Source organism: Diabrotica undecimpunctata, chromosome 2 (genome assembly GCF_040954645.1).
Source record: "Diabrotica undecimpunctata isolate CICGRU chromosome 2, icDiaUnde3, whole genome shotgun sequence".
Taxonomy (NCBI): domain Eukaryota; kingdom Metazoa; phylum Arthropoda; class Insecta; order Coleoptera; family Chrysomelidae; genus Diabrotica; species Diabrotica undecimpunctata.
In genome coordinates this window covers 51,379,569-51,406,799 of record NC_092804.1, presented here as the reverse complement: position 1 = coordinate 51,406,799, position 27,231 = coordinate 51,379,569, and the positions used below count along the sequence as shown (strand labels likewise).

The following is a 27,231-nucleotide window of genomic DNA, read 5'->3' as shown; positions in this document are numbered from 1 at the left end:
AACGACATGGCGGATAGAAATCTTCAACAACGGCCGAGGATGTGTCGATGAGTCAATAAATAATTAGAATTATAAATTCAATTGAAAGTAATTTACAGACCTTTACATACACTGAAAATACCAATGTTCAAAAAGAACACACCGTATAGTTTACGTCATCTCACCATTCACCACGTATTATTGAACAACCGCTAAACTCGAATAAGGGTATAGTTATAAATAATTGCCAAAATTTTACAATTAATTATTATAAATAAATGTTTAATTTAAATTGTTCCCGAATTTTGTTAAATAAGTAAAACTTACTTGTTATACTTTTTCTTTTTATAAATGAAAATAATCGTAGAAAAAGTATAGTACACAACTTGAGTTGTAAGCTTATTACATGCTTGTAAAATTACGGCGCTCGCCGCTACGCGGCTCTCGCGCAACTTTTTTGCTCGTATGTAATAAGCTTCTTACAACTCTCGTTTTACTATTATAGCTTTAACACATTCGCTGCTGACTTCTTTTAGGATGTTTTACCCAGGAGCGGCAATAACTTTTTTCTAAAATATCATTGTAATCGATATTAGAATATATAATATTATTAAATTAATTAAATAAAGTGTATATTTATTTATAAAATGTGATTTGAATTTTTGACTCCAATGGGAGTCACGGGCACCTGGCTAAAAATTTTTAGAGTATCGCTGAGTGGCTCCGATAGGCACAAGATAAATTAGAAGGTTTTTCTAGAAAAATAAGTATAAAACGGAATTAAAAAAAAAGTTTATTTATTCTATAAAATATAGAAAGATTCACATGTCGATTTGATTTTGATTCACATATGAGCAATTTCAAAGCATTCAATACCAAATCTGGGTTGATCAGAATATTTTTCGTAGTGATGCTAATCACTGCTTTCTAATTTTGTTTTCGAAGCATATTTTGCAACACCATCTCTTTGTTTGTCTCTTATTAATCATAGGAATTTTTGAAATACTGTGTGTGAAGGCAGGAATGTTTCTTGTTTTTCACACTTTGAAGGGTCCGGCTTTTGCCATTTTGAATCACTAAACTACCACAGCAAAGAACTGTTAAACATTTTTGACACTTTAAGTCCCCACTCACACCCTGACAAACATTAACATCGACATCGGACTAAGTAAAATATACTGTCTTGAAAATCAACGGGTACTGTCCCCGAACGGAGTCATGCTCACCTAGTAAAGGACCACTTTGACTCCGGTCGGAGTCATGCGTAGCGAAAGTGTTAAACACAAAAAGAATTGAGAGTGGCTATTTGTAATATAAAACCTTCTTCTTAAAAACTTTTAAATATTAAAGCTACTTTTAATTTTGTTCTGAAGCTATTTTCTTGTGGCATTTTAAATTAATTAATATTTAAATGGGAATAAGCCACAATTAAAGGTTAAAATACATTTATTGACGTTTCAATTTCCACTTCGGAAATCGTTCTCAAAATACAAACATTAGTAAATTAAAAACAAATTTTGTTTTTGTTACTTAGTGAAAAATTCTTCTAATAATTTATATATTTATATATATGTAAACATGCATGGGATAATGAACATAGGGTTCAATGGAATGATTCAAATATAGTCCTAAAAGAAACTGATGGTAAAAAGAGAAAAATCAAAGAAGCGGCTCTAATTATGCTAAATGAGACCAATTGCGTCGCGAATTCCTCGGCAGAATGTAGTAGGATCTGGTTACCCATATTGAAAGAGGAAGTTATTAAAAGGAAAATACCAGTATTGGTAAGTCAGTAACATATAGAGAATACATCATTTATATTTTTTAAATAACAAACATATAAAATCGGAATTTGGTATTTATTGAAGGTAAACTAAATGCAAGATCAAATACTTACCATGTCGGGATAGTATTATGAGGTTTTTTCCTGGTTTTTCCCTCATAATTTACTATGGAATCACTAACGGGAGAATTTTACTGTCATCATGGCATGTATTTGTCTTTTTAAAGACGAATTACATGTTATGATTTTTTCTGACGGATATTCTCACGTTAAAGTTGATTTCATGTAATCGAATGAACTATCTTATAAGTAAAGTCGTCCCAGGAACGCAACTCAACAATATTGGCAATATCATTTTAAAGTCGTCTACTTTAAAATGTATAATGTATGTCTGAATTGTCAATAAAGATGAGTCAGATAAAATTAAATTATTAGAAGAATTTTTCACTAAGTAACAAAAACAAAATTTGTTTTTAATTTACTAATGTTTGTATTTTGAGAACGATTTCCGAAGTGGAAATTGAAACGTCAATAAATGTATTTTAACCTTTAATTGTGGCTTATTCCCATTTAAATATTAATTTACTTTTAATTTAGTACTAATGAGTTTCTTATTAGTTTCATTTGGCATTTGACAGTACCTAGTGATACAATAATATTTATAATAATTAAATAGTATGTTAGCTTAAACATGTTTACTTAATTATTTGTTGTAATGTCAGAATGAACATAATTTTGCTTTTCTTGCTGTGAATTATCTTTTTTATTAGTAATTACCAATTTTGATGTTCTGATGCTCCCCACGTAACGTTATAGCACCCCCTAGATAAACGCGTTCCATAGGTTTAGAAACGCTGTTGCCTACCTTAATCTTTAGATACTTAATATTTACTAATTTTTGTTTTTTTGATTTTTTAGGACGAAAAAAAGAAAAGTAGTAACAATTGATTATCCTCCCTTAACAACTAGGAAGTGGATTCCTCCAGAAGAAAGACCAAAAAGACGTAAAAAGCCTCCTGCCTACATCAAACCCGAAGGTATTGATCAAAAATTAAAAATCTCCAGTCTTAGAAAGATATGGAATCAGTTTGTGTACTATGACAAAACGGCTATTTTATTGGGACACTACGGTCAGACAGCAAAGAAATATTATGATAAAACTAGAGGATTACAAGGTAAGACTAAAACAGTTTTTATGTCATACTAGTTCATTATTTTACGTAATACTGTACTTTATGCCCTTGCGGGCATAAAGCGAATTTTATGGCCCGCACAGGCATAAAGGCAAAAAAATTGATAACTTCTTAATAATATTTATCCAGACTTAGCCACACTGTTCACACTTCCACTAAGGGAAAAATTCACTCATTCCAGATACCTACAGTATCAAAACAATTGACCTCTGGTGGGACTCTTTCCGTGTTATCGAGCCCTAGGTTACTTGGTATGCTGGAGTATCTCCCAAAAATTTTCGTACACATCTAGACGTTGCGAGGAGTACAGCTTTCTGCATGGCCTTATAAAGTTGTTCGTTTAGACCCAGCTTTTTTATGTTCGCTAAGAGGTTTTTGGGAATAACACCAGTAGTAGATAGAATACTCTTAAGCAACCGCCACCTAACCTCCGATGGCGCGCCACGAAATGCTACGTACTCTCTACGCTACTTTACGGAGTTGAAGGGTGGACGGTATCAGCAGCAACTATAAAGAAGTTAGCGGTTCTAGAAATGTGGCTGTATCGACGCATACTGAGAATACCTTGGACAGACAGAGTGACCAACACAGAAGTATTAAGACGAATGGGTAAAGAGGTGGAATTGTTAACAACTGTTAAAAGGAGAAAAGCGTCATACCTGGGCAATGTGCTCCGTAATGATAAGTACAGTCTACTATAGCTTATCGTGGAAGGCAAGATTGAAGGTAGAACAGGTTTGGGCAGGAAGAAGAAATCCTGGCTGAGAAACTTGAGGGAATGGTTTCAAATACCAGAAGCTGCGAACATAATGCATGCGGCACAAAACAGAGAAACCTATCGTTTGATGGTCGCCAACCTTCGGTAGAAGACGGCACATAAAGAAGTAGATAGAATAATAGGTACTGTCTGGGTACTTTTCATTCTCCATAGACTCCTGATTTGTATTTCTAGATCTCTGTACTTCTTGGCGATCTTTTCGTTGTATTTAACACGCAAATTATTGCTGTTAGGTATCGTAATATTTATTTTAATTACAGTTACAAAATATGGAATTATATTATTATAACTACATAATATTATTCAGTAGAATTCACATAAGACTGGCAAGTCTGGGAAGATCCGGTAATATATAGGTTTGACATTTTCACTTTTTAGGTTTGACAACCGCAGATGTTCCTTTCTAATCATATATGACGTCATTACCCTAACGACGGTATTACTCACTCTCATATTACTCATATTACTCATAAATTTTCTGAATTTTTAAAATATTTAGATTGTAAATAAATAACAAACTAGTAAGACATAAAAATTTGTATGCACTGTGGGCGTTAATAGATATGTATACCCCCGAGCGACCTCCGGCCAGAGGCCCTCGTTTTTGTACAATAGTCGCCCTTGAGCATAAACATCTACTGAATGCCTTTGGTACATAAATAACTATTAAAGGTAGCAAGCAAACTGTCATCGTTTGCATAAATTCAAAACGTGTCTTCTTCTTATCATTCTTAATCACTTATTATTTCCTAACAATGGACTAGAACTCTATTCACTCTGTTATTCCTTTGTCTTTTGTTTTAGCTTCACTTTTTCCTTGAAACCTTTAAGTTTTAGTTTAGTTACATGAACTTACCAGCTTTTTTTTATTCTCTACTATATTTTTTATCTCTCTGGGTAAGTTTGTTTCTTGTTTTTCCAGTATGGTTCTCCCTCTCATTGCTCTGAAACAAATTATCTCGATGGCGAATGGCGAATATTTTGGACTTAAATATTACTACCTATAAATAGTGTAATTTTTTTCAGGTTCCTGCAATTGTGCCGTAGCTTGTGTTTTTGCCTACTTATTTCCAATGGATACCTGGAATTCGTCAACGATCGACAGAATTTTAGATATAGGTGACAATTTGTATGTTAAAAGTATTCAACAGGATCCAGATCGATGTTTAATCTATGTAACAACAAATAAAATTCTTCCTTCGATATTTTTGGATCGGGACAAAATCACATTCGATATAGATTGCAAGAATCGTATAGAGGAAAAGTTAGTATCACGAGTTAAACGGTGATTTTTTATACACTATTTCTTCTAAAATAACATATTTTTCTATAATACACCCCAGCTTACAAAACATTCTTCGTCTTGGAGTGCTGTACCCGCTGAGCTGAAATTGGAAATTTGGAAATATTCTAACTAATACAGTTTTACTGCGTACACTCTAGAATTCTATAATCAAAAGGAAAAAGACAGTTAAGATTTGATTTCACGTATACTGCGTCTGTATATCCGCTTATACGTATTTCACCCTAAAAGGGATCGTCAGAACAGATTTTCACAGACGCTCTGAACGTCAAAATAAATCTTTCCTGTCTTGAGAAGCATTTCTTACATGGCTTCGTATGGACGCAAATAGCGACATCTGATAATAAATCCGTAAACTAATTTTTCGAAACCAAATTCAGATGTTTGCATTAATCTGTGCCTTCTAAGAATTGCAAGGCAAAACAGATGTTGATAAAGATATTATTAGAGACATGGGGAATCTAAAATTGCATTCAACAACATATCTCCTCAACTAAGCAAAAATCCTTAGCGAATTGGTTTCTAGTACTCATAGATTCACATGACTCAAAATTCACATAAAAAGAAAGACAGTTAAGATTTGATTTCACATATAGTGTGTCTGTATATCCGCTTACACGTATTTCACCCTAAAAGAGATCATCAGAACGGCTATTCGCAGACGCTCTGAACGTGACAATAAATATTTCTTGTCTTGAGAAGCAACTCTAACATGGCTTCGTATGGACGCAAATAGCGACATCTCATAATAAATCCGTAAACTAATTCTGAGAAGGCACAGGTTAAAGCAAAAATCTGAATTTGGTTTCGAAAAATTAGTTTACGGATTTATTATCAGATGTCGCTATTTGCATCCATACGAAGCCATGTCAGAGTTGCTTCTCAAGACAGGAAAGATTTATTTTCACGTTCAGAGCGTCTGTGAATAGCCGTTCTGACGATCCCTTTTAGGGTGAAATACGTATAAGCGGATATACAGACGCACTATACGTGAAATCAAATCTTAACTGTCTTTTCCCTTTTATTCCGGTATACTCTTTATGAATACTAGAAACCAATTCGCTAAGGATTTTTGCTTAGTTGAGAAGATATGTTGTGAAATGCAATTTTAGATTCCTCATGTCTCTAATAACATCTTTATCAACGTCTGTTTTGCCTTGCAATTCTTAGAAGGCACCGATTAAAGCAAAAATCTGAATTTGGTTTCGAAAAATTAGTTTACGGATTTAATTCTAGAATCCTTCAACGGCACCAGACACCATGGCATGGAACTATATGACTTGGAATCACTTGAGTCTCCAAAAAGTCTTTGCCACCTGTGATCAAGTACCCATGTAAAATATTTTAGATTTTATTTTCTTCTTGATTCACACTGAATGTATTAACACAGGAGTTTTGCTCGTTGATTTCATGTAATCAAATAAACTATCTTCGACTAAGTCAATCATAATGCAGATTTTTTTTGTTTTGTTCCTAGTTTAATGATAGTGACAAACCAAATAATTTGTTTTTAATTAAAAAAACTACATAATGTAATCAATTTTTGAACTGTAAATATTAACTTATTGCCAATAATATATTAAAAAAACATCCGAAAAGTCAAAACTGGTTCTTTTAAATTTTATTTTACTTTCTGACAAATTTACTAGCTACCTGGCCGTTAATATTATATTTTTAAGTTGTATAAACTAAAACAAAGATTTGTTTGATACACGTAAATTTTGTATATCATTTAGATTTCATTCGGTGGCTGAAGATAAAGTTAAGGAAACATTTAACGAAGCCGTCCAAAAATTTTTTAAACAATACCCATCAGGTATAATCACGATGCTTGGAAAATATTTGGCTGTATGGATCCAAGACCATGCATATTATTTATTTGATCCCACAGAACACACTGAAGATGGATACCCGGCTTACGGACTTCAGTGTCATGTTGCTTCATTGGAGGAAAATTATCCACGATATCCGTTAAAAGGTAACGCATTTCTTTACAAGTATTTAACTGTATTTCTATGAATAATCCTAAATATATATCGTTTTGACACTGACGCATTTTGGTTAGTTTTTATACAGAATAATATATACTATCTTAACCCTTTAACGCCCGAATTTATAAAAAATAAACAAAAAAATTAAAATTCACTAATGTTATTTAAAATGGCCAAATAAAGAAGTCGTAGTAATCATACATTAAAAAAAAATGTTATTTGGCTATTTTAGGGGCATTTAATTTTTAAATAAAGTTTTTAATTTTTTTATCAAAATACATACTGTTTCTTTTTCAATAGTGCTTTTTAGTTTTATCTCTGTTCATTATTCTATATTAAATTGTTTAAAACAATTTGAATGTTTATTTAGACCAGTGGTTCTCAACCTGGGCGGCGCGCGAGAGAATTTCAGGGGAGGCGTGAGGGTACAAAGAAAAGAAAATAAAAATTAAAAAATATATATTTTGGTAAAAAACAAAATATTTTGTATTTCGTATTTTTACTTTGTTTAGAAATATTTCTTTATTTAAACGTGATTAAAATCAATTTACTCAAACACACAACCTGAGTTAAACACCACAGTCTTGTGTATGGCAACATCGTAGGAGAGCAAAGTATATTTACCAACACTGTATTACAAGCACTCCTGGCTCCAGTTCAGTGCAGTGACTCCGTCTCATGCGTCAGTCTCAGTCGACAGCGTCTGTGTGCTGTTTGTAGCAATCAGTGTAATCGTTATTTAATAACAGAGTGATTGTTTGTAAATTATTTAATAGTGTTGTGTAACAGCTTTGAAAATGGCTAAGTCATTTCAAAAGAAAAGATTCTATTCAGACGATTATATCAATTATGGTTTTACCTTTATGGGAAAAAACGGCAGTCATTTACCTCAGTGTTTCAACTGCCATGCTGTTCTTACTAATGATGCAATGCGCCCCGGACGTTTGGAACGGCATCTAATTACAAACCATTCTTTGATAGATAAAGGCCCAGAATTTTTTATTGCCAAAAAAAGCAGCCTAAAACGTATGAAACTTGACTCAACTGCAAATTTTCGTGTTGAAAATGAGAAAGCTGTGGAAGTATCATACAAAATAGCACTATTGATAGTTAAAGACAAGAAACCAGATACTATTGGTGAGTCACTAATTAAACCTTGTTTACGCACTGCTTGTAGTACCGTACTGAGTGAAGACAGTTGTAAGAAAGTAGAAAAAAATTCTGTCGCAAACGACACAGTAAAACGTAGAATTGATGACATGGCTCTGGATTTGAAAAACCAACTATTGCCAAAATTAAAAGGTTCACCGTTTTTTTCTTTGCAGTGTGACGAAACAACTGATATTTCAAGCATGCACAGGTATTGTTTTACTGTCGATTTATTGACAGAAAACGGTTCCTGGAGGAAATATTGTTTTCAACATCTCTTGAAACAACAACTAAAGCCATTGACATATTTTCTGCTGTTGAAGATTTTTTAGTAATCAATGAACTTCCATGAGAGAAAGTAATTGGCATATGTACTGATGGGGCCCAAGCCATGACAGGATGTCGATCTATATTTATGGAATTGGCAAAAAAGAAAAACCCTATTGGTTCTCACTGCATTATTCACAGACAAGCTTTAGCTAGTCAGACTTTACCTGAACCTCTCAACGTCACATTAAACTTAGCAAATAAAATAGTTAACCACATCAAATCTAGCGCAATAAACACTAGGCTCTTTCAGACAGTATGTCAAATACTGAATGGTGATCAGAAAACCCTCCTGTTTCACACAGAAGTCCGGTAGTTATCCAAAGGAAATATGCTTGCAAGATTATTCAATTTAAGGTCAGAAGTTGAAATTGTGTTAATGATTTCAAAACAAGAAGATCTTCACAGAATATTTACAGATGATAAAAATATCTTTTACTTAGCTTATTTGTCTGACTTTTTTGAGACCCTTAATGTCCTAAATCTGAAGCTTCAAGGCCGCAAAACCTCTTGAAAACACGTATGATGCAATTAAGGGGTTTATATAAAAAATACCGCTTTGGTAACGCCGCCTTCACAGTTCCAAGCCAAACTTTTCCTCTTTTCCTAAACTGAACGACTTCCTCGATGATATTCAAACCCTTCCACTACATCTAGTTTTGTATTTAAAAGACGTCATATTACGGCATTTGAAAGAACTGAAAAATCAAATTCAAAAGTACTTTCCAGGTGTTAACTCGGAAAACTGGAAATTCAAGTTGACAAGAGATCCTTTTTATATAGAAGTTGACATTCTTCCAGTTAACCTTCAAGAGCAGGCAATTGACCTAAAATAAGATTCACAAGCAAAAGCAGATTTTGCAAATATGAACTTGGAAAAATTTTGGTTAACCTACTTTTCTGTTTACCCAGAAGTGGCTGTAGTATCTGCGAAGTTATTAGTCCAGTTTTCATTCACATATCTTTGCGAATCTGGTTTTTCTGCATTGGCATATATAAAATCAAAATACCGTTTAAGGGACACAGTTTCAACCGAATATCGAAAAACTTGTCAAGAACAGACAATGCCAATCCTCTCATTGAAAGTGCAAAAACACTCATATAAGACTTTCAACTTTATATGCGTATTTGATTTTTTGAATATTCTTTTTCTCAAAGAAATATACAATATTAAGTTTAATGAGACATCAAATCAATTTTCGTATTTAAATATATCTGGATTTTTATTTTGCATCCCAGCTTTTGCTAACGTAGAGTTAGCATCGTGAATTTCACAATTTCACTGTTCTAACTTGAACCAACCAATTATTGACTGGAGGGGAGGCGTGAGCTATTTTCAGTGTTCTAAGGGGGCGCCAGTGCTAAAAGATTGAGAACCGCTGATTTAGACATAGATTCACATTACACTTTTCACGAGCCACATTAGTTTGGCCTCTACAATTTGGTTTCTTGCATCTTTGTCTTGCATCTTCAATGACAGGACAATGAGAAACTCCATCTTTTTAAATTTTACAGAGAAAGTAGTAAAGTTGGACCCCTTTTCTTCTTTTTTTTTATAATCGTTTTTAATTTAATTTTATATAGAAATCAATTTTATTGTAAGCTTTAATTTGAAATAAATATTGTACGGTCTTAAGCCGGAAATATGAATCGTATTATATAAATTATGTTTTAAGGTAAATATTAATAGTATAAATAAATTAAAATAAGTGTAAATAAAAACTAAATAAAATAAGTTTTATTGCTTTAAATTTACATATTTTTTAATTAAACTATTCACAATAAATTAGTAACATTTACAGTTGCTAAATAAAGAAAGAAACTCTCCACTGGAAGAGGCTCCTTCCTACACGCTATGTAAACAAACAAATTACTTATTATTCTTTATTGTTGGATAGATTGTAATTTTAAATGGAGTTATTAAAAAAATAAAAAATAGAATAAGTGTTAAGAACATTTTAATAATAAATTAATAAAATAATAAGAATAAAACATATTAAACTATATTAATTTTACATTTTCCCAACTGTCAACAAACGCACGTAAAAGCCAAACAGCGTCTTACTGGGGTGTATCATATGATTTTTAAAAATATTTACTTTTGAAACTATTAGTGTAAGAATTTCTTGAAATTTAATCATTGTAAGCAAAATTAATTGTTCCATTGAAGAAAAATGTGCTAAAATAAAATATTCATTAACTGAGAGATACATAACAAAGTGAACATTTTGAATAAAGTTGCATTGTCATAAGTTTATCAAAGCATAAAAACATACCATTTAAATTACTCAGAGTCTGAGAAGCTACATGTGCTGCTGTCTTTGTCTGGATTTATTATAATGGGTTCGATATTTCTCTCTACCGTACAAGAATGCTACGTTGTTACGTTTTTTCTACTTTACTATACGGCATCGAAGCGTGGACAATAAAACAGTCTGAAATCAAAAAATTATGAGGATTAAACTCCTTTAAGATGTGGTGCTACAGGAGAATCCACAGAATATCGTGGACTGAAAAAGTAACTAATATAGAGGTGTTACAAAGAATGAAGAAAGAATGTGAAGTCATAACAACTGGTAAAATTAGAAAGATTCAATAATTGGGTCATATAATGAGGGGCGAGAAGTACGTATTACTTAGATTAATTCTGCAAGGGAAGATACAAGGGAGGAGAAACCCAGGACGACGCAAAATATCCTGGCTAGGAAATTTGAGAGAGTGGTTCGGTTGCAGCTCATAAGAATTATTCAGAAGCGCGGCCAATAAAATTAAAATAGCGATGATGATCTCCAACCTCCGATAGGAGAAGGAACCTGAAGAAAGAAGATGTCTCTCTATTATATTGTCCAACTTCCACTTTTTGGACTTGACTTTTCGTTGAACGTGTTGCACACATTTCTGCCACGTAGTTGGACTAATATTATTTATTGGATCATAAAAAATATTCTTTATATCTGCGAATTTAAAAGTAGTGTTTTTGGCTGCTACATAATTTTTTACTTCTGCCCAGATGAGCTCAATCGGATTGAGCTCATAATGGTATGGGGGCAGCCTTAACACTACTTTGTTTTGGAATTTTGCCATCTCATCAATGATATATTTATTATATTGTCCCTTATGTTCCTTAACGATAGCCAGCAGTTGCACTTTTAACATGGAGTCCTCGAACCCTATATTTTTTGATTTTAGCTACTCTGGGATGTCAGCTTTCCTAGAAGCAGTAGTTGGAATTTTTTCCAATTTTCTGGAATGATAAGACGCGTTGTCCAATACGATGATGAAGTTGTCTTCTAATCTGGGTAGTATATTTTTGAACCAATTTTCGAAAGATTTCCCGCTCATCTGTTCATGGTAGTCCCCACTTTTTTTTATTCAAACACCTACAACCCTACTGGAAGAAACCCATCTTCACTGCCAATGTAACAGATTATTAGTCTTTTTCGTTTTCCTGAAAATTTTATTATTTTAAAATTTACTTGAAGTGAAAAAGCACATAAACATTTACCTGCAGGATTTTTAACCTCGTAGCAAGTCCATCTAAAAACGCTTGTTAATAAGACGTTACCGAATTGTCGACCCAGACTTTAAATTTGCTGTGACCAGCGTTTAGCCAAGCCTCGTCTAAGTAGTAAATTTTGCGGTTTTTATTTCTGAAGGACTTAATTTTTATCAGAAATTCTCTTCTCGTCTCCACGAGACAATTTCGTCTCTATCCATCAAAATGCTGTTTCGCTGACGACGTTGAAACTTAAAATTTATTTCTTTTAATAACTTAAAAAACGTAGTTCGTTGTTAGGAAAAACCGGATTTTCATTAACAACCCCCAGAACTTTGTCTATTGTGGGTATTTCATTTTGAAAAAAGAATTGATGGATTATTCTTCTTATTACTTCTCTGTCAAATTCATCCCGCAAGTTAATAATACTTTTACGATGCTCAACTGATTTTGGTGTCGACAATGTTCCCGTAATTTCATATTCATGAACCACATTGCGTATACTACGGCTACATACGCCTACAATAGATAAAAAGTAACAATATTTGTTAAATAAAGTGAAAATGCACACTCTAAAATAAATAAAGGAGAAACAATATCAGTATCTGTTCTATCTGCTACTATAATAGAAATCGCACTTTTCCACAATGTAGGGTTCTCCTGAATTTCCGGTTTAAATACATTTATAATTATTTCCTTCGTTTTAACGTCAAAATGTCCCTTTACTGGTCTTTTTTAGGTGTAGTGAGGGTTAAATCAATATCAAGAAGTTCATCGGCTGTATCAGTGCTTGACATCTTATATACTAAAACGCTAAGCACTTTTCTTGTCCACCACTTTACTCAAAAACCATATTAGATAATTAAAATATTTTTTCGGAATATTATTAGTATTACGTATGAGATTGTCAAGATATACTTTTGGTACAAAAATTCACTTCCGGTTTTGAGATGACCGGAAGTTAAAATTTACTTTAAGTTTTAGACCCCACAATGTATATATGGATCGAAAGGTCTCATCGAGACAAATCTAAATATGTACTTCCGGTTGCGATCCGACACCGGAGGTGACCCGAAACGCGCATAAAACCTCAAGATAGAGCAAATCTGATACCGGATTCGTGATCAGCATGCAAAATTAACTGCTAAATGATATCCATCTCGATATTTGATGAACTAAAAATTGCATTCCGGTTTTGAGGTCGACTTCTGGTTTCGCTTTTATTAGTCAAATCAATAGAGAATTCAACGTAGAGTTCAAAAATGTAAGTTCACGAAATTATCATTTATAGTTTTTGAGTTATTGATAAAAATATTTTTACTTAATTTTTCTCGCAAAATAAAAATTTCATTTAAAAAACTCGATGTCGAGTTGGTCCGCTAGTTTTTGTTATTCTATTTATCTTCAATGACTTAATGTACTTGGTTGATTGAGAGAATATCAAAATACCCTAAGGAAAATAATATGTATTGTAATAAAACCAGCATCATCAAAAATATCGATAAAGTTATGAAATTGTATTCTGTATACTTTTTCAAGTCCAGAAATATTCCATTCACTCACGATAAAACCTTCACAGAGAGCTTAAATTGACCTAACATTTGGCATAGCTACCAAAAAAATATAACTAAAAAAGTTATATTGTGCCGAAGTGTGTATTTGCCCTAGGGGCGAGTTTCACCCATTCTCAGAGGTGAAAAAATATACTTTTAAAATAAGTCACGAATTGGATAAACTGACTAATTCTAAGCAATCTTTGTTCTATAGAGTTTTTTCACTGAGTTAATACTTTTCGAGTTATTTGCGAGTGAATATGTTCATTTTTCAACAATAAAATGTACAAGGTTTTTAGACGGTTTTTGCAAATAACCCGAAAAAATATTCTTAGGCAAAATATAGCTTATAAATAGCAAAAAAATGGTGTACGTATAAAGCCAGAAGCACATTTGTAGCTAATGAAAATTAGGTTCTTATTAGTCAAATTCCAAATCGAATTTTTCAACGTGAAAGAATAAAAAAACAAGCACTTTCCCCGACAGCGAGTTTTCCCTGAAAAGTGCTTCATTTATTTCTCGTTGACATATTCGATTTGAAATTTGAATTACTTTTCATTAGCTACAACTCTGCTTTCACTAAGTCTACAGACTTCATACAGGTATACGTACATCATTTTTTTTTAACTTTTTTATTAATTATTTTTTTATTGAAAAATTATTATATTCCCTTGCAAATAACTCGATAAATATTGACTTTTTGCAAAAACTATATAAAATAAAAGTTGCTTAGAATTAGTCAGTTTATTCAATTGTTGACTTATTTTGAACGCATGTTTTTTCACACCCTAGAAGGGGTGAAACTCACCCCCATGGCAAAAGCACACATCAGCACAATATCACTTTTTTTCTTTGCCGTTAGCTATGTATATTCCAAATTTTATGTCAATCCAAGCGATTCCTTAATATTTACAGCAAAAACTGTGAATAAATGAACTAAAAAGGAAATGAAACTTTTCGAAACATCAATAAATTAAAATATTGGTTTCACTTACCTTTATTAAAGTGATTAGCGCAAGCTATTTTTACTTTTGATTAACAAATACTTTTTTTTGATACTAAAAGTTCACTACACACTATAACACTTAATACTAAACACTACTAAACTAAACCCTAAAAATAACACGACCAGTAAATAACTTAACAATAACTATAACATATAACACACAATATATTAACTTAAAAACCAACACGCTAAAAATACAATTTGAATTTAAACAGACTGGCAAGTTTGGACCTGTAAAATGAAAATCCGTCTGGCTTAAGGCAATAAATTATATTTAATAGCCTTTTGACGAATGAGATGGCGAATATCAACACATGCGTTTGTTGATAGTTGGGAATTTGCTAAATAAATGTACTTTAAATTGCAATACAAAATATATAATTCAGTTTTTGTTTTTTCAAAGGACTGTCCAAGTTATAAGTTGACAGGTAGCCTAAATGACTTAGTAAATCGTACATTACTTTATCAACTAATGTTGTAGGTGAAGGATTTGCGGTAGTGTATCGCTGTTTAACATTGGATGATTTGATTTCTAAATTGTATCTGAATTTAAATGTTCATATTCCTTGCGCTACATTCACCTTAGAGGGATGCACTGTTCAAAGGTTCATTCATCTCGATTTATGTCCCCCAAGTCGACTAGAAGAGGTTGAATTAATTAAAACTGAAATGGCAAGTTTACCGCAAGGACAGCTACAGGAAAAGAAAAAAAGTAAAAGGCGACAAAATAAACATTTGTATAAATTTTTATTTAACTGAATTTTTAGCTGAACTTGGTCGTGATGTCACTACAGAAAATCTTCGAAAGTATTTTGATGAGTTGGAAGACCAATGTTGGGGTGATACACTGCAAATTATGGAATTAGCGCCAGAAGCAGGGGATACATTATCACTCTCCAAACGTCCATCATGGTTACAAGAACCTTATTTAAAAGCCGATGTTTGTAAATTTCCTATTCCCTTTAAAGCGAGAACTGATGTGGTTAGTTTTTATGTGGGTACGTATTTAATCCATGTGACATACAAAAAATTTTATTTATTAATCATTTTTCAAAATAGATAATAATACTTTAACTTTCCGTTTAATGTTTTAACTCCACCTTTTTTCAAGAACTGTCAGATTGACATTGCTGAGAATTAAAATTGCCTAAAAAAGTGTACAAATAACAGTAGAAAGCTCATAAAATTATCGACAAAAGTTTAATAAAACGACTCTCAATAACATTATAATGTAAGTAGTTGTTTAGAAATTCACTCGTAGGGATAGAGTATATGCTGTATGAACGCAAAGGCAATTCTGGTCGTCAAAGAACAGTTTTATTAACAATAATCAAGAACATACTCTTGACCTGATGTTACAGACTCCAAAAAAACCCTATAATCAACTTCGTCTAAACTGAATATTAGTTAGACATCCACTCATCCTCTATTTAAATCTTTTATTGGTTATCCATATCGGATTCAAACGACTATGTTGGACAACGACTAAACTTTATAGGAAATGATTATTGTGGATGAGTGTTAAAGTTCGTGTATGAAATTGACGATTTCTCGAAATGTATATATATGGTTTTTATGAAAGTCAAATCCACAATAATTATATTAACCCTAAAAAGATACTCTGCGTAAAATGGACGCATGCGTTTGGTAAGTATTGCTCTCTCTTTCTAAATAGCGCGAATCTGTCGCTGAGCTTTTAGGACATCTCAGTCGTCGTTAGGAGCTTCCACGATACGTAGTTGTCGCTAAGGTAAGTGTCACCCATTTTGAAATATAACGACTGCCTGAGTCAAAACTACCCATGATTATCTTTTACGTGACTTTTAAGATTTTGATTTATATAGTAATTGTATTACTTTTTCACGTTTTTAGACTTATATATTGTTGTTTTTTTTTTATAGGTATTGTGACTATAGTATACTAGAATAGCAAGTAGAAATTTAGATGATCGTATCCTGGCCGCTCTTTTACAAAGTGATGATGATCTTCCTAGTGAGGATTCCGGTAGTGAAGTAGCAGACCACGAAAGTAAAGATGATGTGCAGAGCGACATAGAAGAAGCTTTTGAAGCTGAGATGAGAGATGAACAGCCGACGCCAAGTGGAAATGAAATCTTAGATGAACAAGGTATTATTGAACAACCAGTCTCTTCACCGGGTTCTTCTTCCGACCGAATCTTAGTCTTACCACAAAGAACTATTAGAGGTAAGAATAAACATTGCTGGTCGACTTCGAAGTCCACGAGGCGTAGCCGAGTTTTAGCACAGAATATTGTTAGATCTCAAAGAGGTCCCACGCGCATGTGCCGTAATATATTTGACCCCGTCTTATGCTTCAACTTGTTTTTTACGGACGAGATGATTACGGAAATAATAAAATGGACAAATGCAGAGATATCACTGAAACGACGGGAATCCTTGACAGGTGCTACATTTCGTGACACGAATGACGATGAAATCCGAGCTTTATTTGGTATTCTGGTAATGACGGCAGTGAGAAAAGACAACCATATGTCCACCGATGAGCTGTTTGATCGATCTTCGTCGATGGTGTACGTATCTGTGATGAGTCGTGATCGTTTTGATTTTTTGATACGATGCATTAGAATGGATGACAAAACTATACGGCCCACACTACGAGAAAACGATGTATTTACTCCTATTCGAAAAATATGGGATATGTTTATCTATCAATGCACACGTAATTATACTCCAGGGGCTGACTTGACGATAGATGAACAGTTACTTGGCTTTAGAGGGCGATGTCCGTTTAGGATGTATATTGCAAATAAGCCAAGTAAGTATGGCATAAAAATCCTCATGATGTGTGATAGTGTTACAAAGTATATGATAAATGGAATACCTTATTTGGGAAGAGGGAAACCAGACCAATGGTGTACCTCTCGGTGAATACTACGTGAAGGAGTTATCAAAGCCTGTGCATGGTAGTTGTCGTAATATTACGTGTGATAACTGGTTTACCTCAATCCCTTTGGCAAAAAGCTTACTGCAAGAACCGTATAAATTGACTATTGTGGGAACCGTGCGATCAAATAAACGCGAAATACCGGAAGAACTGAAAAACAGTCGCTCTAGGCCAGTGGGTACATCGATGTTTTGTTTTGACGGACCTCTTACATTGATCTCCTATAAACCGAAGCCAACTAAGATGGTTTACTTATTATCATCTTGTGATGAGGATGCTACCATCAATGAAATTACTGGTAAACCGGAAATGATTATGTATTATAATCAGAAAAAAGGCGGAGTCGACACACTAGACCAAATGTGTTCTCTTATGTCATGTAATAGGAAGACTAACAGATGGCCTATGGCTTTATTGTATGGAATGATAAACATTGCCTGCATAAACGCTTATATAATCTACAGCCACAATGTTACCAGCAAAGGTGAAAAGGCTCTAAATCGCAAAAATTTCATGAAAAGCCTTAGCAAGGCACTGTCATCGTCGTTTATGCGTAAGCGTTTAGAAGCTCATACTTTGAAGAGATATTTACGCGACAATATATCTACTATGATATCGCAAGAAGAGCCTGGTACATCAGAAAACGACACTCAAGAGCCAGTAACGAAGAAACGCATTTACTGTACTTATTGCCCTTTAAAAATAAGGCGAAAGGCAAATGCATCGTGCAAAAAATGTTCAAAAGTTATTTGTCGAGAGCATAATATTGATATGTGTAAAAACTGTTTGTAACGAATTTTTATGTAACTATATTCCTATTATATATAAGATATATTTATTATTTCTTTTATAATACAAAATGTCTTATTATTATAGTAAAAAGTAAGTTTTATGGTGTAAGGAAGAATGTTCCCAAATTTTGTTAATGTATAACAGAAGTTTAGTTTTTGATTTTTTTTTAATAAATAAATATAATATAAATAAATTCTTTGTATTATTTATTATTTGTATATGTGAGTAAATATTAAATTGCCGTACAGTTTATTCAAATTAATGTATAAACCTCGACATATTGGCATGCGTCAAATTTACGCATGATTATCTTTTATGTACATCACAATATGATTATCTTTCTAGGGTTAACACAATTCCTTAGATTAGAATGACCAAATGTTATTGTAAAGTACGGGAGACCGGGGTTAGTTGTTACAATTTTTACATTTTATTTTTTTGTGCATTCAATATGTAAAGTAGACACCTCATAAAAATTTATGTAAGAAGCACTCACTTCGATATAATTATTTTAAATAGTAGATTAACAAGAAACTTGCCACCTTTAGGAAAAATATATACATATATTTGTTTAGTCTTGCAAATTGTATCAAATTACCCCCAATTGGGTAAGTTGTTATATGGCAGCGGCAAATTGTTAAACTAGTAAGTTTTTACACAGACTTTTTAGAAACAATTGTTCTTTTGAGTTTTTGTTTTCCTTTTTTATTAGCTTTTAATTTTCCCAGTTGCTCTTGCTGTAATAATGCTTGCTTTTCAGGCGTGTCCGTCAAAATAGCCGTATGTCTTCGTTTCATATTTTGTGCAGTATTTTTTCTGGGTTGAGCTTTAGATAAAGGACGAATATCATAAGGACTAATAAGTCCTGTAAATAAAGCGCGAGAAGTTGAAGGTTGTGGATCTTGGTCTGATTCCTTGTTGATAACTTATGGTACTTGGTGGTGTTCGTATATTTTTTGTGGCTGCTTGTGACTGAAGCTCCATATTTTCTTGCGTCTCAGGTTTATCTGTAATGGATAATGCCAGAAAATCTTCATCAGTAAAACCGGACTGTATATTTTTTGGAGCTACAGCTAACGGCAAAGCATTTACAACAATTGATCGAATGTTATAAATTGTCATTCTAACTCCTGTATGAGGTTTCATCCAGCCATCCATCTGACTGCTAATAATTTTTTTAAGGGTCCAAACACCGATCTGTCCAAAGGTAGTAATCGATTAGAGCAATGCGGACTCAAGGTCACGAGAACAATGCCATTTTCCTTGCAATAATCTATTGGCTTAACCGACAAATGGGAATCGTGATTGTCCAGTATTAATAATACTGAACTTTCTTTAGAACATTTAATATTCTTATAAAAATGTTTCACATAAACTAAGAATAACACTTTCATCATTTATACAGAAGGATTACTCGTTCCTATATATCCTGGTGGTCCACTGAAAACAAAATATTCTCGATAATTTTTCCTCAGAAAAATAAACATTGACTGAGTTTCCACTGGCATTCACTGCCAGACACACTGTCACCAATGTTCCTCGTTTCCCCGAAGTGACCGCTCCCACTTGCTTCACACCTTTTGATGCTATTATTTTTGCAGGTTTCTGAACTGTAGTTACCCCGGTTTATCTAAGTTGTAAATATCGTTTGCTTCAAGATTGTGCCTATTTAATACATTGCAGAGTTTGTAAAAGAATAAATTTACATTGCGCTTTTCAAGCTTGTGACTCGCCCATCGAGCAAAAAGACAAAAGAGGGAATGTAAAGGTAGTGGGGGCAAAAATATTGTTAGACAGGAAGTGCCATCTTGAGAGGCCAAATTAAACAAGGAAAGAGAGTCTTTCCTTGTTTAAGAAATCAAATTTAGTTGGGTTATGTTATTATTTGTCCCAACTGTCACATGAAATCTTATTTATATTGAAGTTTTTTAACAATTGTTTCACATTTTAGACTGTTATCGTTAATATTTAATTAAAATTTTCTCGTCTGACACATTCTGAAAACTATTTTATAGCTACTGTTAATAAGTGTCGGAAAATTTAAATTTGGCGCATTCGCATTTCCGGATATGTCCGCCATCAGAGGCCACTTTTTTGGTCGCCTTTTCATAACGATTAGATTCCCTCTTTTGTCTTTTTGCTCGATGGGCTCGCCCTAAGGTCGTAGCCTGAGGGGTAGAATGGATACCTCATTATGGCGTTTTAAAAAACTTGTTAGCCACTCAGCAGGTACAGTCTTAAATTTGCCCCAGTTATCAGGAATGGTAACGTTATTTTTTAAAGCAAACTGAAAAGCAAGGTGTTTAAGATCTTTTGGGGAGAGACCATGATATATATTTAAACATTCGGTAACATAAGAAGCTAATTCATGTTCTTATAGTTCAAAGAAGATCTTCTGATTTTTTAAATATTCTGTGGATATGGTATTAGCATCTGAAAAAAAAACAATTTTAATGAGGCATGTGCTATACATGTGTTCATAGAAAAAAAATTTACGATTTTGCTACACTCACTATTAAGCCCAATTTTCTGAATCTTTTTGACGTATCTCTGAAGCGTCATAAAATTAATCCGGTATTCATCGGTTACTGGTCTAAGAGGTCTTACATTTTCTATCAACTTTGCTGCAGCAATAATGGTTTTCTGTGGCGTTTCACCACGCATAGTTTTTTTGTTTGTAAATTCTCATTTTTATCTATTAAAAATTTACAATTTTATTTACAACAAAACCTAGGTTACTAATAAACCTACACAAAAATTTCTTGAGATGGGGCAGGTTGTTACAGTAACAACTTCTCCTTTGAAAATAGTAACAATCTGTCCCAGGACGCCAGGATTTATTTTTAATCATATATTAAAAATAAATTTTAATTACTCATTAATCCCAAATATTGAATCTTGTACGTATAGACAAAAATAAAGCTAAAAATCAATAAAACATGCTTTAAAAACAATAAGTTACCTTACCTTGTAAAAATAGAACCAGCCAAAATTTAAACAATGTCGGAAAAATTACTGAATGCTACTAAAAACACAAAAATGGTCAGTCTACGTCAGAGCCTTAAACCACACTAACCAAAGTTCATTAAGATGTAGTAAGGTATGCACCGATTGGCTACGTCGAGTTAAAGGTGCTGCCATCTCATTAAGTTGATTAAAATTAAATGTAACAACCTGCCACGTGTAACAACTAACTCCGGTCTCCCCTAACGCTTTGTAAACACTGATTAGATAAACTACCAATAAATACTTAGATATTCTTTTTCTGGACATAATACTGTTGTTTTTTTTTTATTCATGCAATTTTGATTACATAATATTTTGTTTTTTCCTAGTCCAACGTAAAAATGAACAAAATATTTAAAAACATCTATACATGTTCCATTCTTTTTTGTTTTAGTAAAAACTATTAAATCTAATTTAAATCTCTTAATTGCTTTTAAGAACTCATTGAGCTAAGCTCGAATATCTTGCACGATTCACGTTCCAAAACTCATTTTCCGTAAGTTGGATCATTTTTCTTAGGACTATCCGGCGTTTTCCTTCCAGAACTTTCTGCAATAATTTTCTTTAAATGTGATGGAGAAAAGGTTTATCACCACAACCCCCAATCCTGGTGAACCAGGAATATTTCTCTAGGGGCCTTTTATTCTAAGCCGGGTAGCTTCAGTTTTTGAGCTCTGGAAACTCGCCATCAACCTTTTCATTCATCGATAAGATTTGCTGACTATATGTTAGATGTTTTATACTTTGAGATATTTCTTAGTATTTGTAATACCTACCTATCAGCATTTGTTATACCTGATCTTGACTACCACAAGATATAGAGTCTGCCCTTTCACACTCCTCCTTTCTCAAACGAGCTTGGACCGATTACATGGAAGTTAATAACTAAATTTTACCGTTAAAATATTTAGTTTTGTCATAGAGCAAAAACCTTTTTTTATTAAACGATAATTTTGTAGATATCGAACCTGATGGCTGTAAAAGCATTATAAGAGCCGGTACTCATCATGCAGATCCAAGTTTCTCAAAATACAAAGGTCGTCAAAGTATGGGCAATGCTATTTCGGCATTAACAATGCTTAAATTCCATAAATCAAAGCATTGGGTACCTTCGTTGTTAAATAAAATACTTAAACATGGAGATTTACTATATAGGGATGCGATGATAACTATAAGTAGAAGTCAAGAACTAAAACTATCGAACTTCCAAAAGAAGACAGAATATTTGGATAAAGTATTTATGCCAAAGGTATACAATAATCTAATTACTTGCTTTATGTGTTTTCTAGTTTTAAAAAAGTCTTCATTGCATTTTTGTAAACAGTTTTTATAGTCATTTTCTCTATTTTCTCCATCTTACTACTTATATTTAGATCTAGTTTAATGTCGTTATGAATTTGTTCATTTCTGGCCCGTTAAAGTTAAGATATACCACTGGTTTGTTTTTAATAGTCCTATTCCGTCATTACTTATTTGTTTTTGTTAGTTTGGTAATGTTACAATTCTCAGAACTTTTAAAAACATTACTTTTGTACATACTTTATTATTTCTTTTCTGATTTTTGTTTGTCTTGAAGAAAATTAAAGGTTGCTTTGTTCTGTGTTTACTCCTGAATCATGTTTCCCTATTATTTTTACAATTGAAGAGAAAAAAGAAAAAGAATACCTACTTGTATGTATTTATTTTCTTTTTTTTTTATTATTAATATAGATAAATAACCTAGATTGGTTATGCCAACCAAGTCTACCAATAAGAAGATTGAGCAGCATTCTAACAATAAAAGAGAAAGAAATCATTAGGGGAACATATTTCGGTTAATAAATATGAAAAATAGTAGCTTATTTTTTTGTGGTTGCTAATTAATTGTTTTAAATAAATAATTGATTACACAGGCCTGCAAAAAATATTTTTTGAAAGTTGTTTCAAATTTGATAACTGACTTTCATGTACTTTCTTACGCTGATTTCAAAAATGCAAACCATTTTTGTCTATCACGTCAGGTTTTCTCACAATGTAGGGAGTATGTTTGGGTATAATAATAAAATTTAAATAATGTTTCACCTTTTTCCAACGTTATAAAATTTAGTTCATTTATTAATAATGTTCTAAACTAATTTTCATTACAGTTATATTTTTCTTTAAGTTCCTAAGTCCTTATAATAACGCTTTCGCTTTCTGTCAAAGCTTCTTATACTGTTTTTCTAGCTGTGAAGTCGTTGAGAATCATCTCTTTTTATAATCCAGCAATAGTTTGCTATCATGCTCACATTCTATCTGTCTTGGTATCTTCTTTTCATTTCTTTGAAGCCTTGGTGAAATATTTCGCTTTACTGACATCACCAAGGTTTGCCGGGAAGTATCAAGATGTGAGTGGAGAATGTGAAGTTGATTGCTCATGTTACAGCGCAGCTTCTTCAAGTTGCCGATCATGTATGCGACGATTTTCTTGTAGTTTGGATGTCTTTTTTTACCTAGAAAACCAATAACCACTAATTTAAAAGATGTCCATGCTGCCTTTTCATTTGTTTCCATTTTGTCCACAAAGTTGCCTTCCCTTCTTTAGTCAATACCTTGACAAATTGTTTTATCAGCCTCAACTTTATGTAAAGTGGTGGAAGTGATCTTTCATTAGATTTTTATAATGATAGATAGCTCCCCTTCGTTAGTTAATGCCTTGAAAAATTATTTTATCAGCCTCAACTTAATATGAAGTGGTGGAAATAACACCTTTTTGGGCTCTTCCTCTCGTCAATATAACATTTTTAACTCCTACTCGTAAGATTTCTCTCAAGGACCAAGTTTTTTTTATGGTATGTTGCTTTCTGTCTCGACTGTCCCATGACAGAGAAAGCAAGGGAACTTTGTATAGGAACTTTATTGACCAAGCAGCATTTAAATCACTTTTAAATCAGCACATAATGTTCATTTGTGATCTGAATAGCACAGTTTGCTTATAACCAGTTCAATGTTTTTGTAATATTCTTTCCAGTAAACCGAGTGTCCAACTGCTATAGAAGCATACTTATTGCCATTGTATAGAAGTACTGCTTTAAGGCTTCTTTTTGAAGAATCAATCAAAAGTCTCCACTTATCAGGAGCATATTCTAGTTTGAAATGTGTCATAAGTCCAAGAACATCACTGCAAAACACCAGATCATCTGAGTGTTATTGACTGGGTGTCATCTGAGTCATTCTTGGGAGAAGAAAAATACAAATATTTTTCCTAGATCGATACCAAGAAAAGAATGTTTTCGGAACAAACATATGTTTAATTTTCAATCTAGATTCTAAAACTTCTGTCGATTATTTTACTAAATTATTCACTGTCTTCTTCACTATCATTTTGCTGATCCAATGGCTGGTGATCATCATGTGTATTATCCAAAGAATCTGGAGGAGTGGCACTTCAGGTCCATGAGGAACAGGGCGAATGGATGATTAAATGTTAGGGTAAGAAATATCTTTTTTGTTTCTCAAATTAAAACCTCGTACGTTGCAAGAACAAAAATAGCAGTCATCACTATGATTTTTGGGCTCCCTCCAAACCATTGGTATTCCAAAACATAAGAACTGCTTACCTTGAAACCATTACCTCAGTTCTTCAACACACACTGAACAAACTTTATGTGGGGGCTCAAGGCTTATCTTGATCGCCTAACTTTATACCAAAATAAGCAAAATATACTTTTTCAATGAAATCGGAAACGTTTCTTTGTTGATGTTTAACAGTATAGTTGCCGCAAATGTAACAGAAGCATTATGCCATGTTTATACATTCTCTGGTAGTCATTGTCCAATGTCTAGACAGCACAATAACTTCACAATACAAGAAAATAGTCACTACTTTAAAGCACTAATAAAAACAATACCAAGCGAAAAGCTGCTGTGAATTGTAAGACATTTCCAAAGGCTCACTGCTTGTTAATGGTGGATGGGTAGGGGGTCCGGCAAGAACAAGTGCTGACTTAAAAATACGGCTGGTTTCTCCTAATTACTCTTTATTATTTCATTTTGTGAAATAACTGTACGTAATGGAATTTTTTCACTATTTTTCCCGAAATCAGCGTTAAACACAGTATGAAAATCAGTTATTAAATTTTAAACAATTTTTTCGTCGCAGACCTGTTTTATTAAATGACATTTAAACGTGTACATTGCAGTCAAGTTATTTAATAAGAATATTTTTCAGCAAAATATAAATGTGTGGTCACCTTTTCTGGATTATATCACAATCATAGATTAAATGTAATTTTTTGTAGTTTTGTGAGAAGTTGTTGTTTTCATATTATTTTTTAGTGTATAATATATAATATAATAATAATAATGATAATATTTATTTAATAATATTTATCCCGTGGGAGTTTTTTATTAGTTGTTTTATCAGGCGCGGTCCCCTGCAAATGGGAGATGTTCTCTGGGTATTCGTAGCGTCAATACCCATAGGGTAGCAGGGATGCCTGCCGAGGAACATAAACTGACACCTAGCAGTACGTATAAACTGCACACCCATGAAAATGGAGTTTAATAATTTATGTTTAGGGTCGCTGCCTGGGGATCGCCAGAGCACATCTGGAGCCGGTGCTGTACGTGATAGTATACGGGATGTCGGTGGCAGGGTGTTAAGGAAGTGGACCCCTGTCGTACTATTAGCTACAGCCCAATAAAAAGAACAACCACATAGAGCCAAACAACAACAACAGCTTCACTTACTGAATGTGCTGAGCTGGAACGACAGAGGCAGCGCTTGAAATAGTCTGTGTAAATGAATGACAATATTTTGCGCTTTTATTATAAGGTGATAAACCTAGGTCGAGAAACGATCGACTGTCGACAAAATGTGTATGCCAAATTGTGCAGAGAGTATAATCTCATCCCAGAGACTACACGCAATAGCATCAGAAGCAAAGACTAATGGGAAATTCATAATCAAGAGATTTCTAAAGTCAACTATAAATAATAAATCAAGTCCCTAATGAAATACGTGAGCAGATTCTTGAGGTCGTCATACAAGAAATTCAACCTGATCATACACAGCAGGACAACAACGAGCTGCGCAATAGCCTATTAAACGAAATGGCACGCGCGGTACAAGAGTTTAATGGAACAAACCCACTCAGCAGACCACCGCTACCAAGAGTAAACTCTTGTAAGAAACTAGGTGCGTTGTTACAAATTGTAAACACTGAAGTTCTACCCAATTATGTCGTAGAAGCCCACACATTGGAATATATTCACTCGCTGATTTACTGTGCCGCAACATCAATTGCTAATATTATGAGCATTAAGATCAAAATACAACGGTGTACTAATATCGCAAGGACAGATAACAAAGTCACAACTTGGCAAAAATGGCTGCTAAGAAAAATTGAATCACTACGAAAATTGAATCGGGGACATTGGCCAAATCACAGAATATGTTCGAGGAACAATAAGTAGAAAAGTAATCAAAAGAGCTGAAGCAATAATGCTAACCACCACAATATGATCCAAAAAACAGCAGAGCACAACTACCTGGATACATTAAAACAAAAACTCTCCGTTTAATCGGGCTGTCTAAGGAGATACAAAATTAACAAACGGAAATTCAACAATACGCTTTTTGAGAATATCGAGAAGGAGTTATATCTAAAACTCAAGTCTACTGCAGAAAGTGCCAATAAGTCGTAACCAATCCAAGAAGAAATTCAAGGATTTTGGGGAAATCAACTTAAACACCCGGTGTTCTTTACATCAATACTGCTGGATGGATCGAAGATACGACGCACAACTGTCAACTACGTTACTACTCCCTACAAACCCTTCACTACTGAAAAAGTCTCAAATATTATGAAAAAGCTTTATAAGTGGAAATCTCCTGGATCAGACGGAGTTCAAATCTTCTGGCTTAAGAAGTTCTAGAGTGTTTATGAGTGCTTATCACCAATAATTAATTACACTATTTTTAATCCGC

General features: G+C 33.2%; 1 protein-coding gene across 1 annotated transcript in view; it reads left to right on the top strand.

Annotated features, from left to right (window-relative positions):
- The window catches only part of LOC140434534 (uncharacterized), a 126,630-nt gene that overhangs the window by 9,965 nt on the left and 89,434 nt on the right, over positions 1 to 27,231 (top strand). Inside the window, exons 2-7 of the mRNA XM_072522873.1 lie at positions 2,681 to 2,937; positions 4,760 to 4,997; positions 6,773 to 7,014; positions 15,040 to 15,270; positions 15,326 to 15,556; positions 22,241 to 22,530. Of these exons, the coding sequence (XP_072378974.1) occupies positions 2,681 to 2,937; positions 4,760 to 4,997; positions 6,773 to 7,014; positions 15,040 to 15,270; positions 15,326 to 15,556; positions 22,241 to 22,530 (1,489 nt within the window). The remainder of the gene's footprint in view (positions 1 to 2,680; positions 2,938 to 4,759; positions 4,998 to 6,772; positions 7,015 to 15,039; positions 15,271 to 15,325; positions 15,557 to 22,240; positions 22,531 to 27,231) is intronic.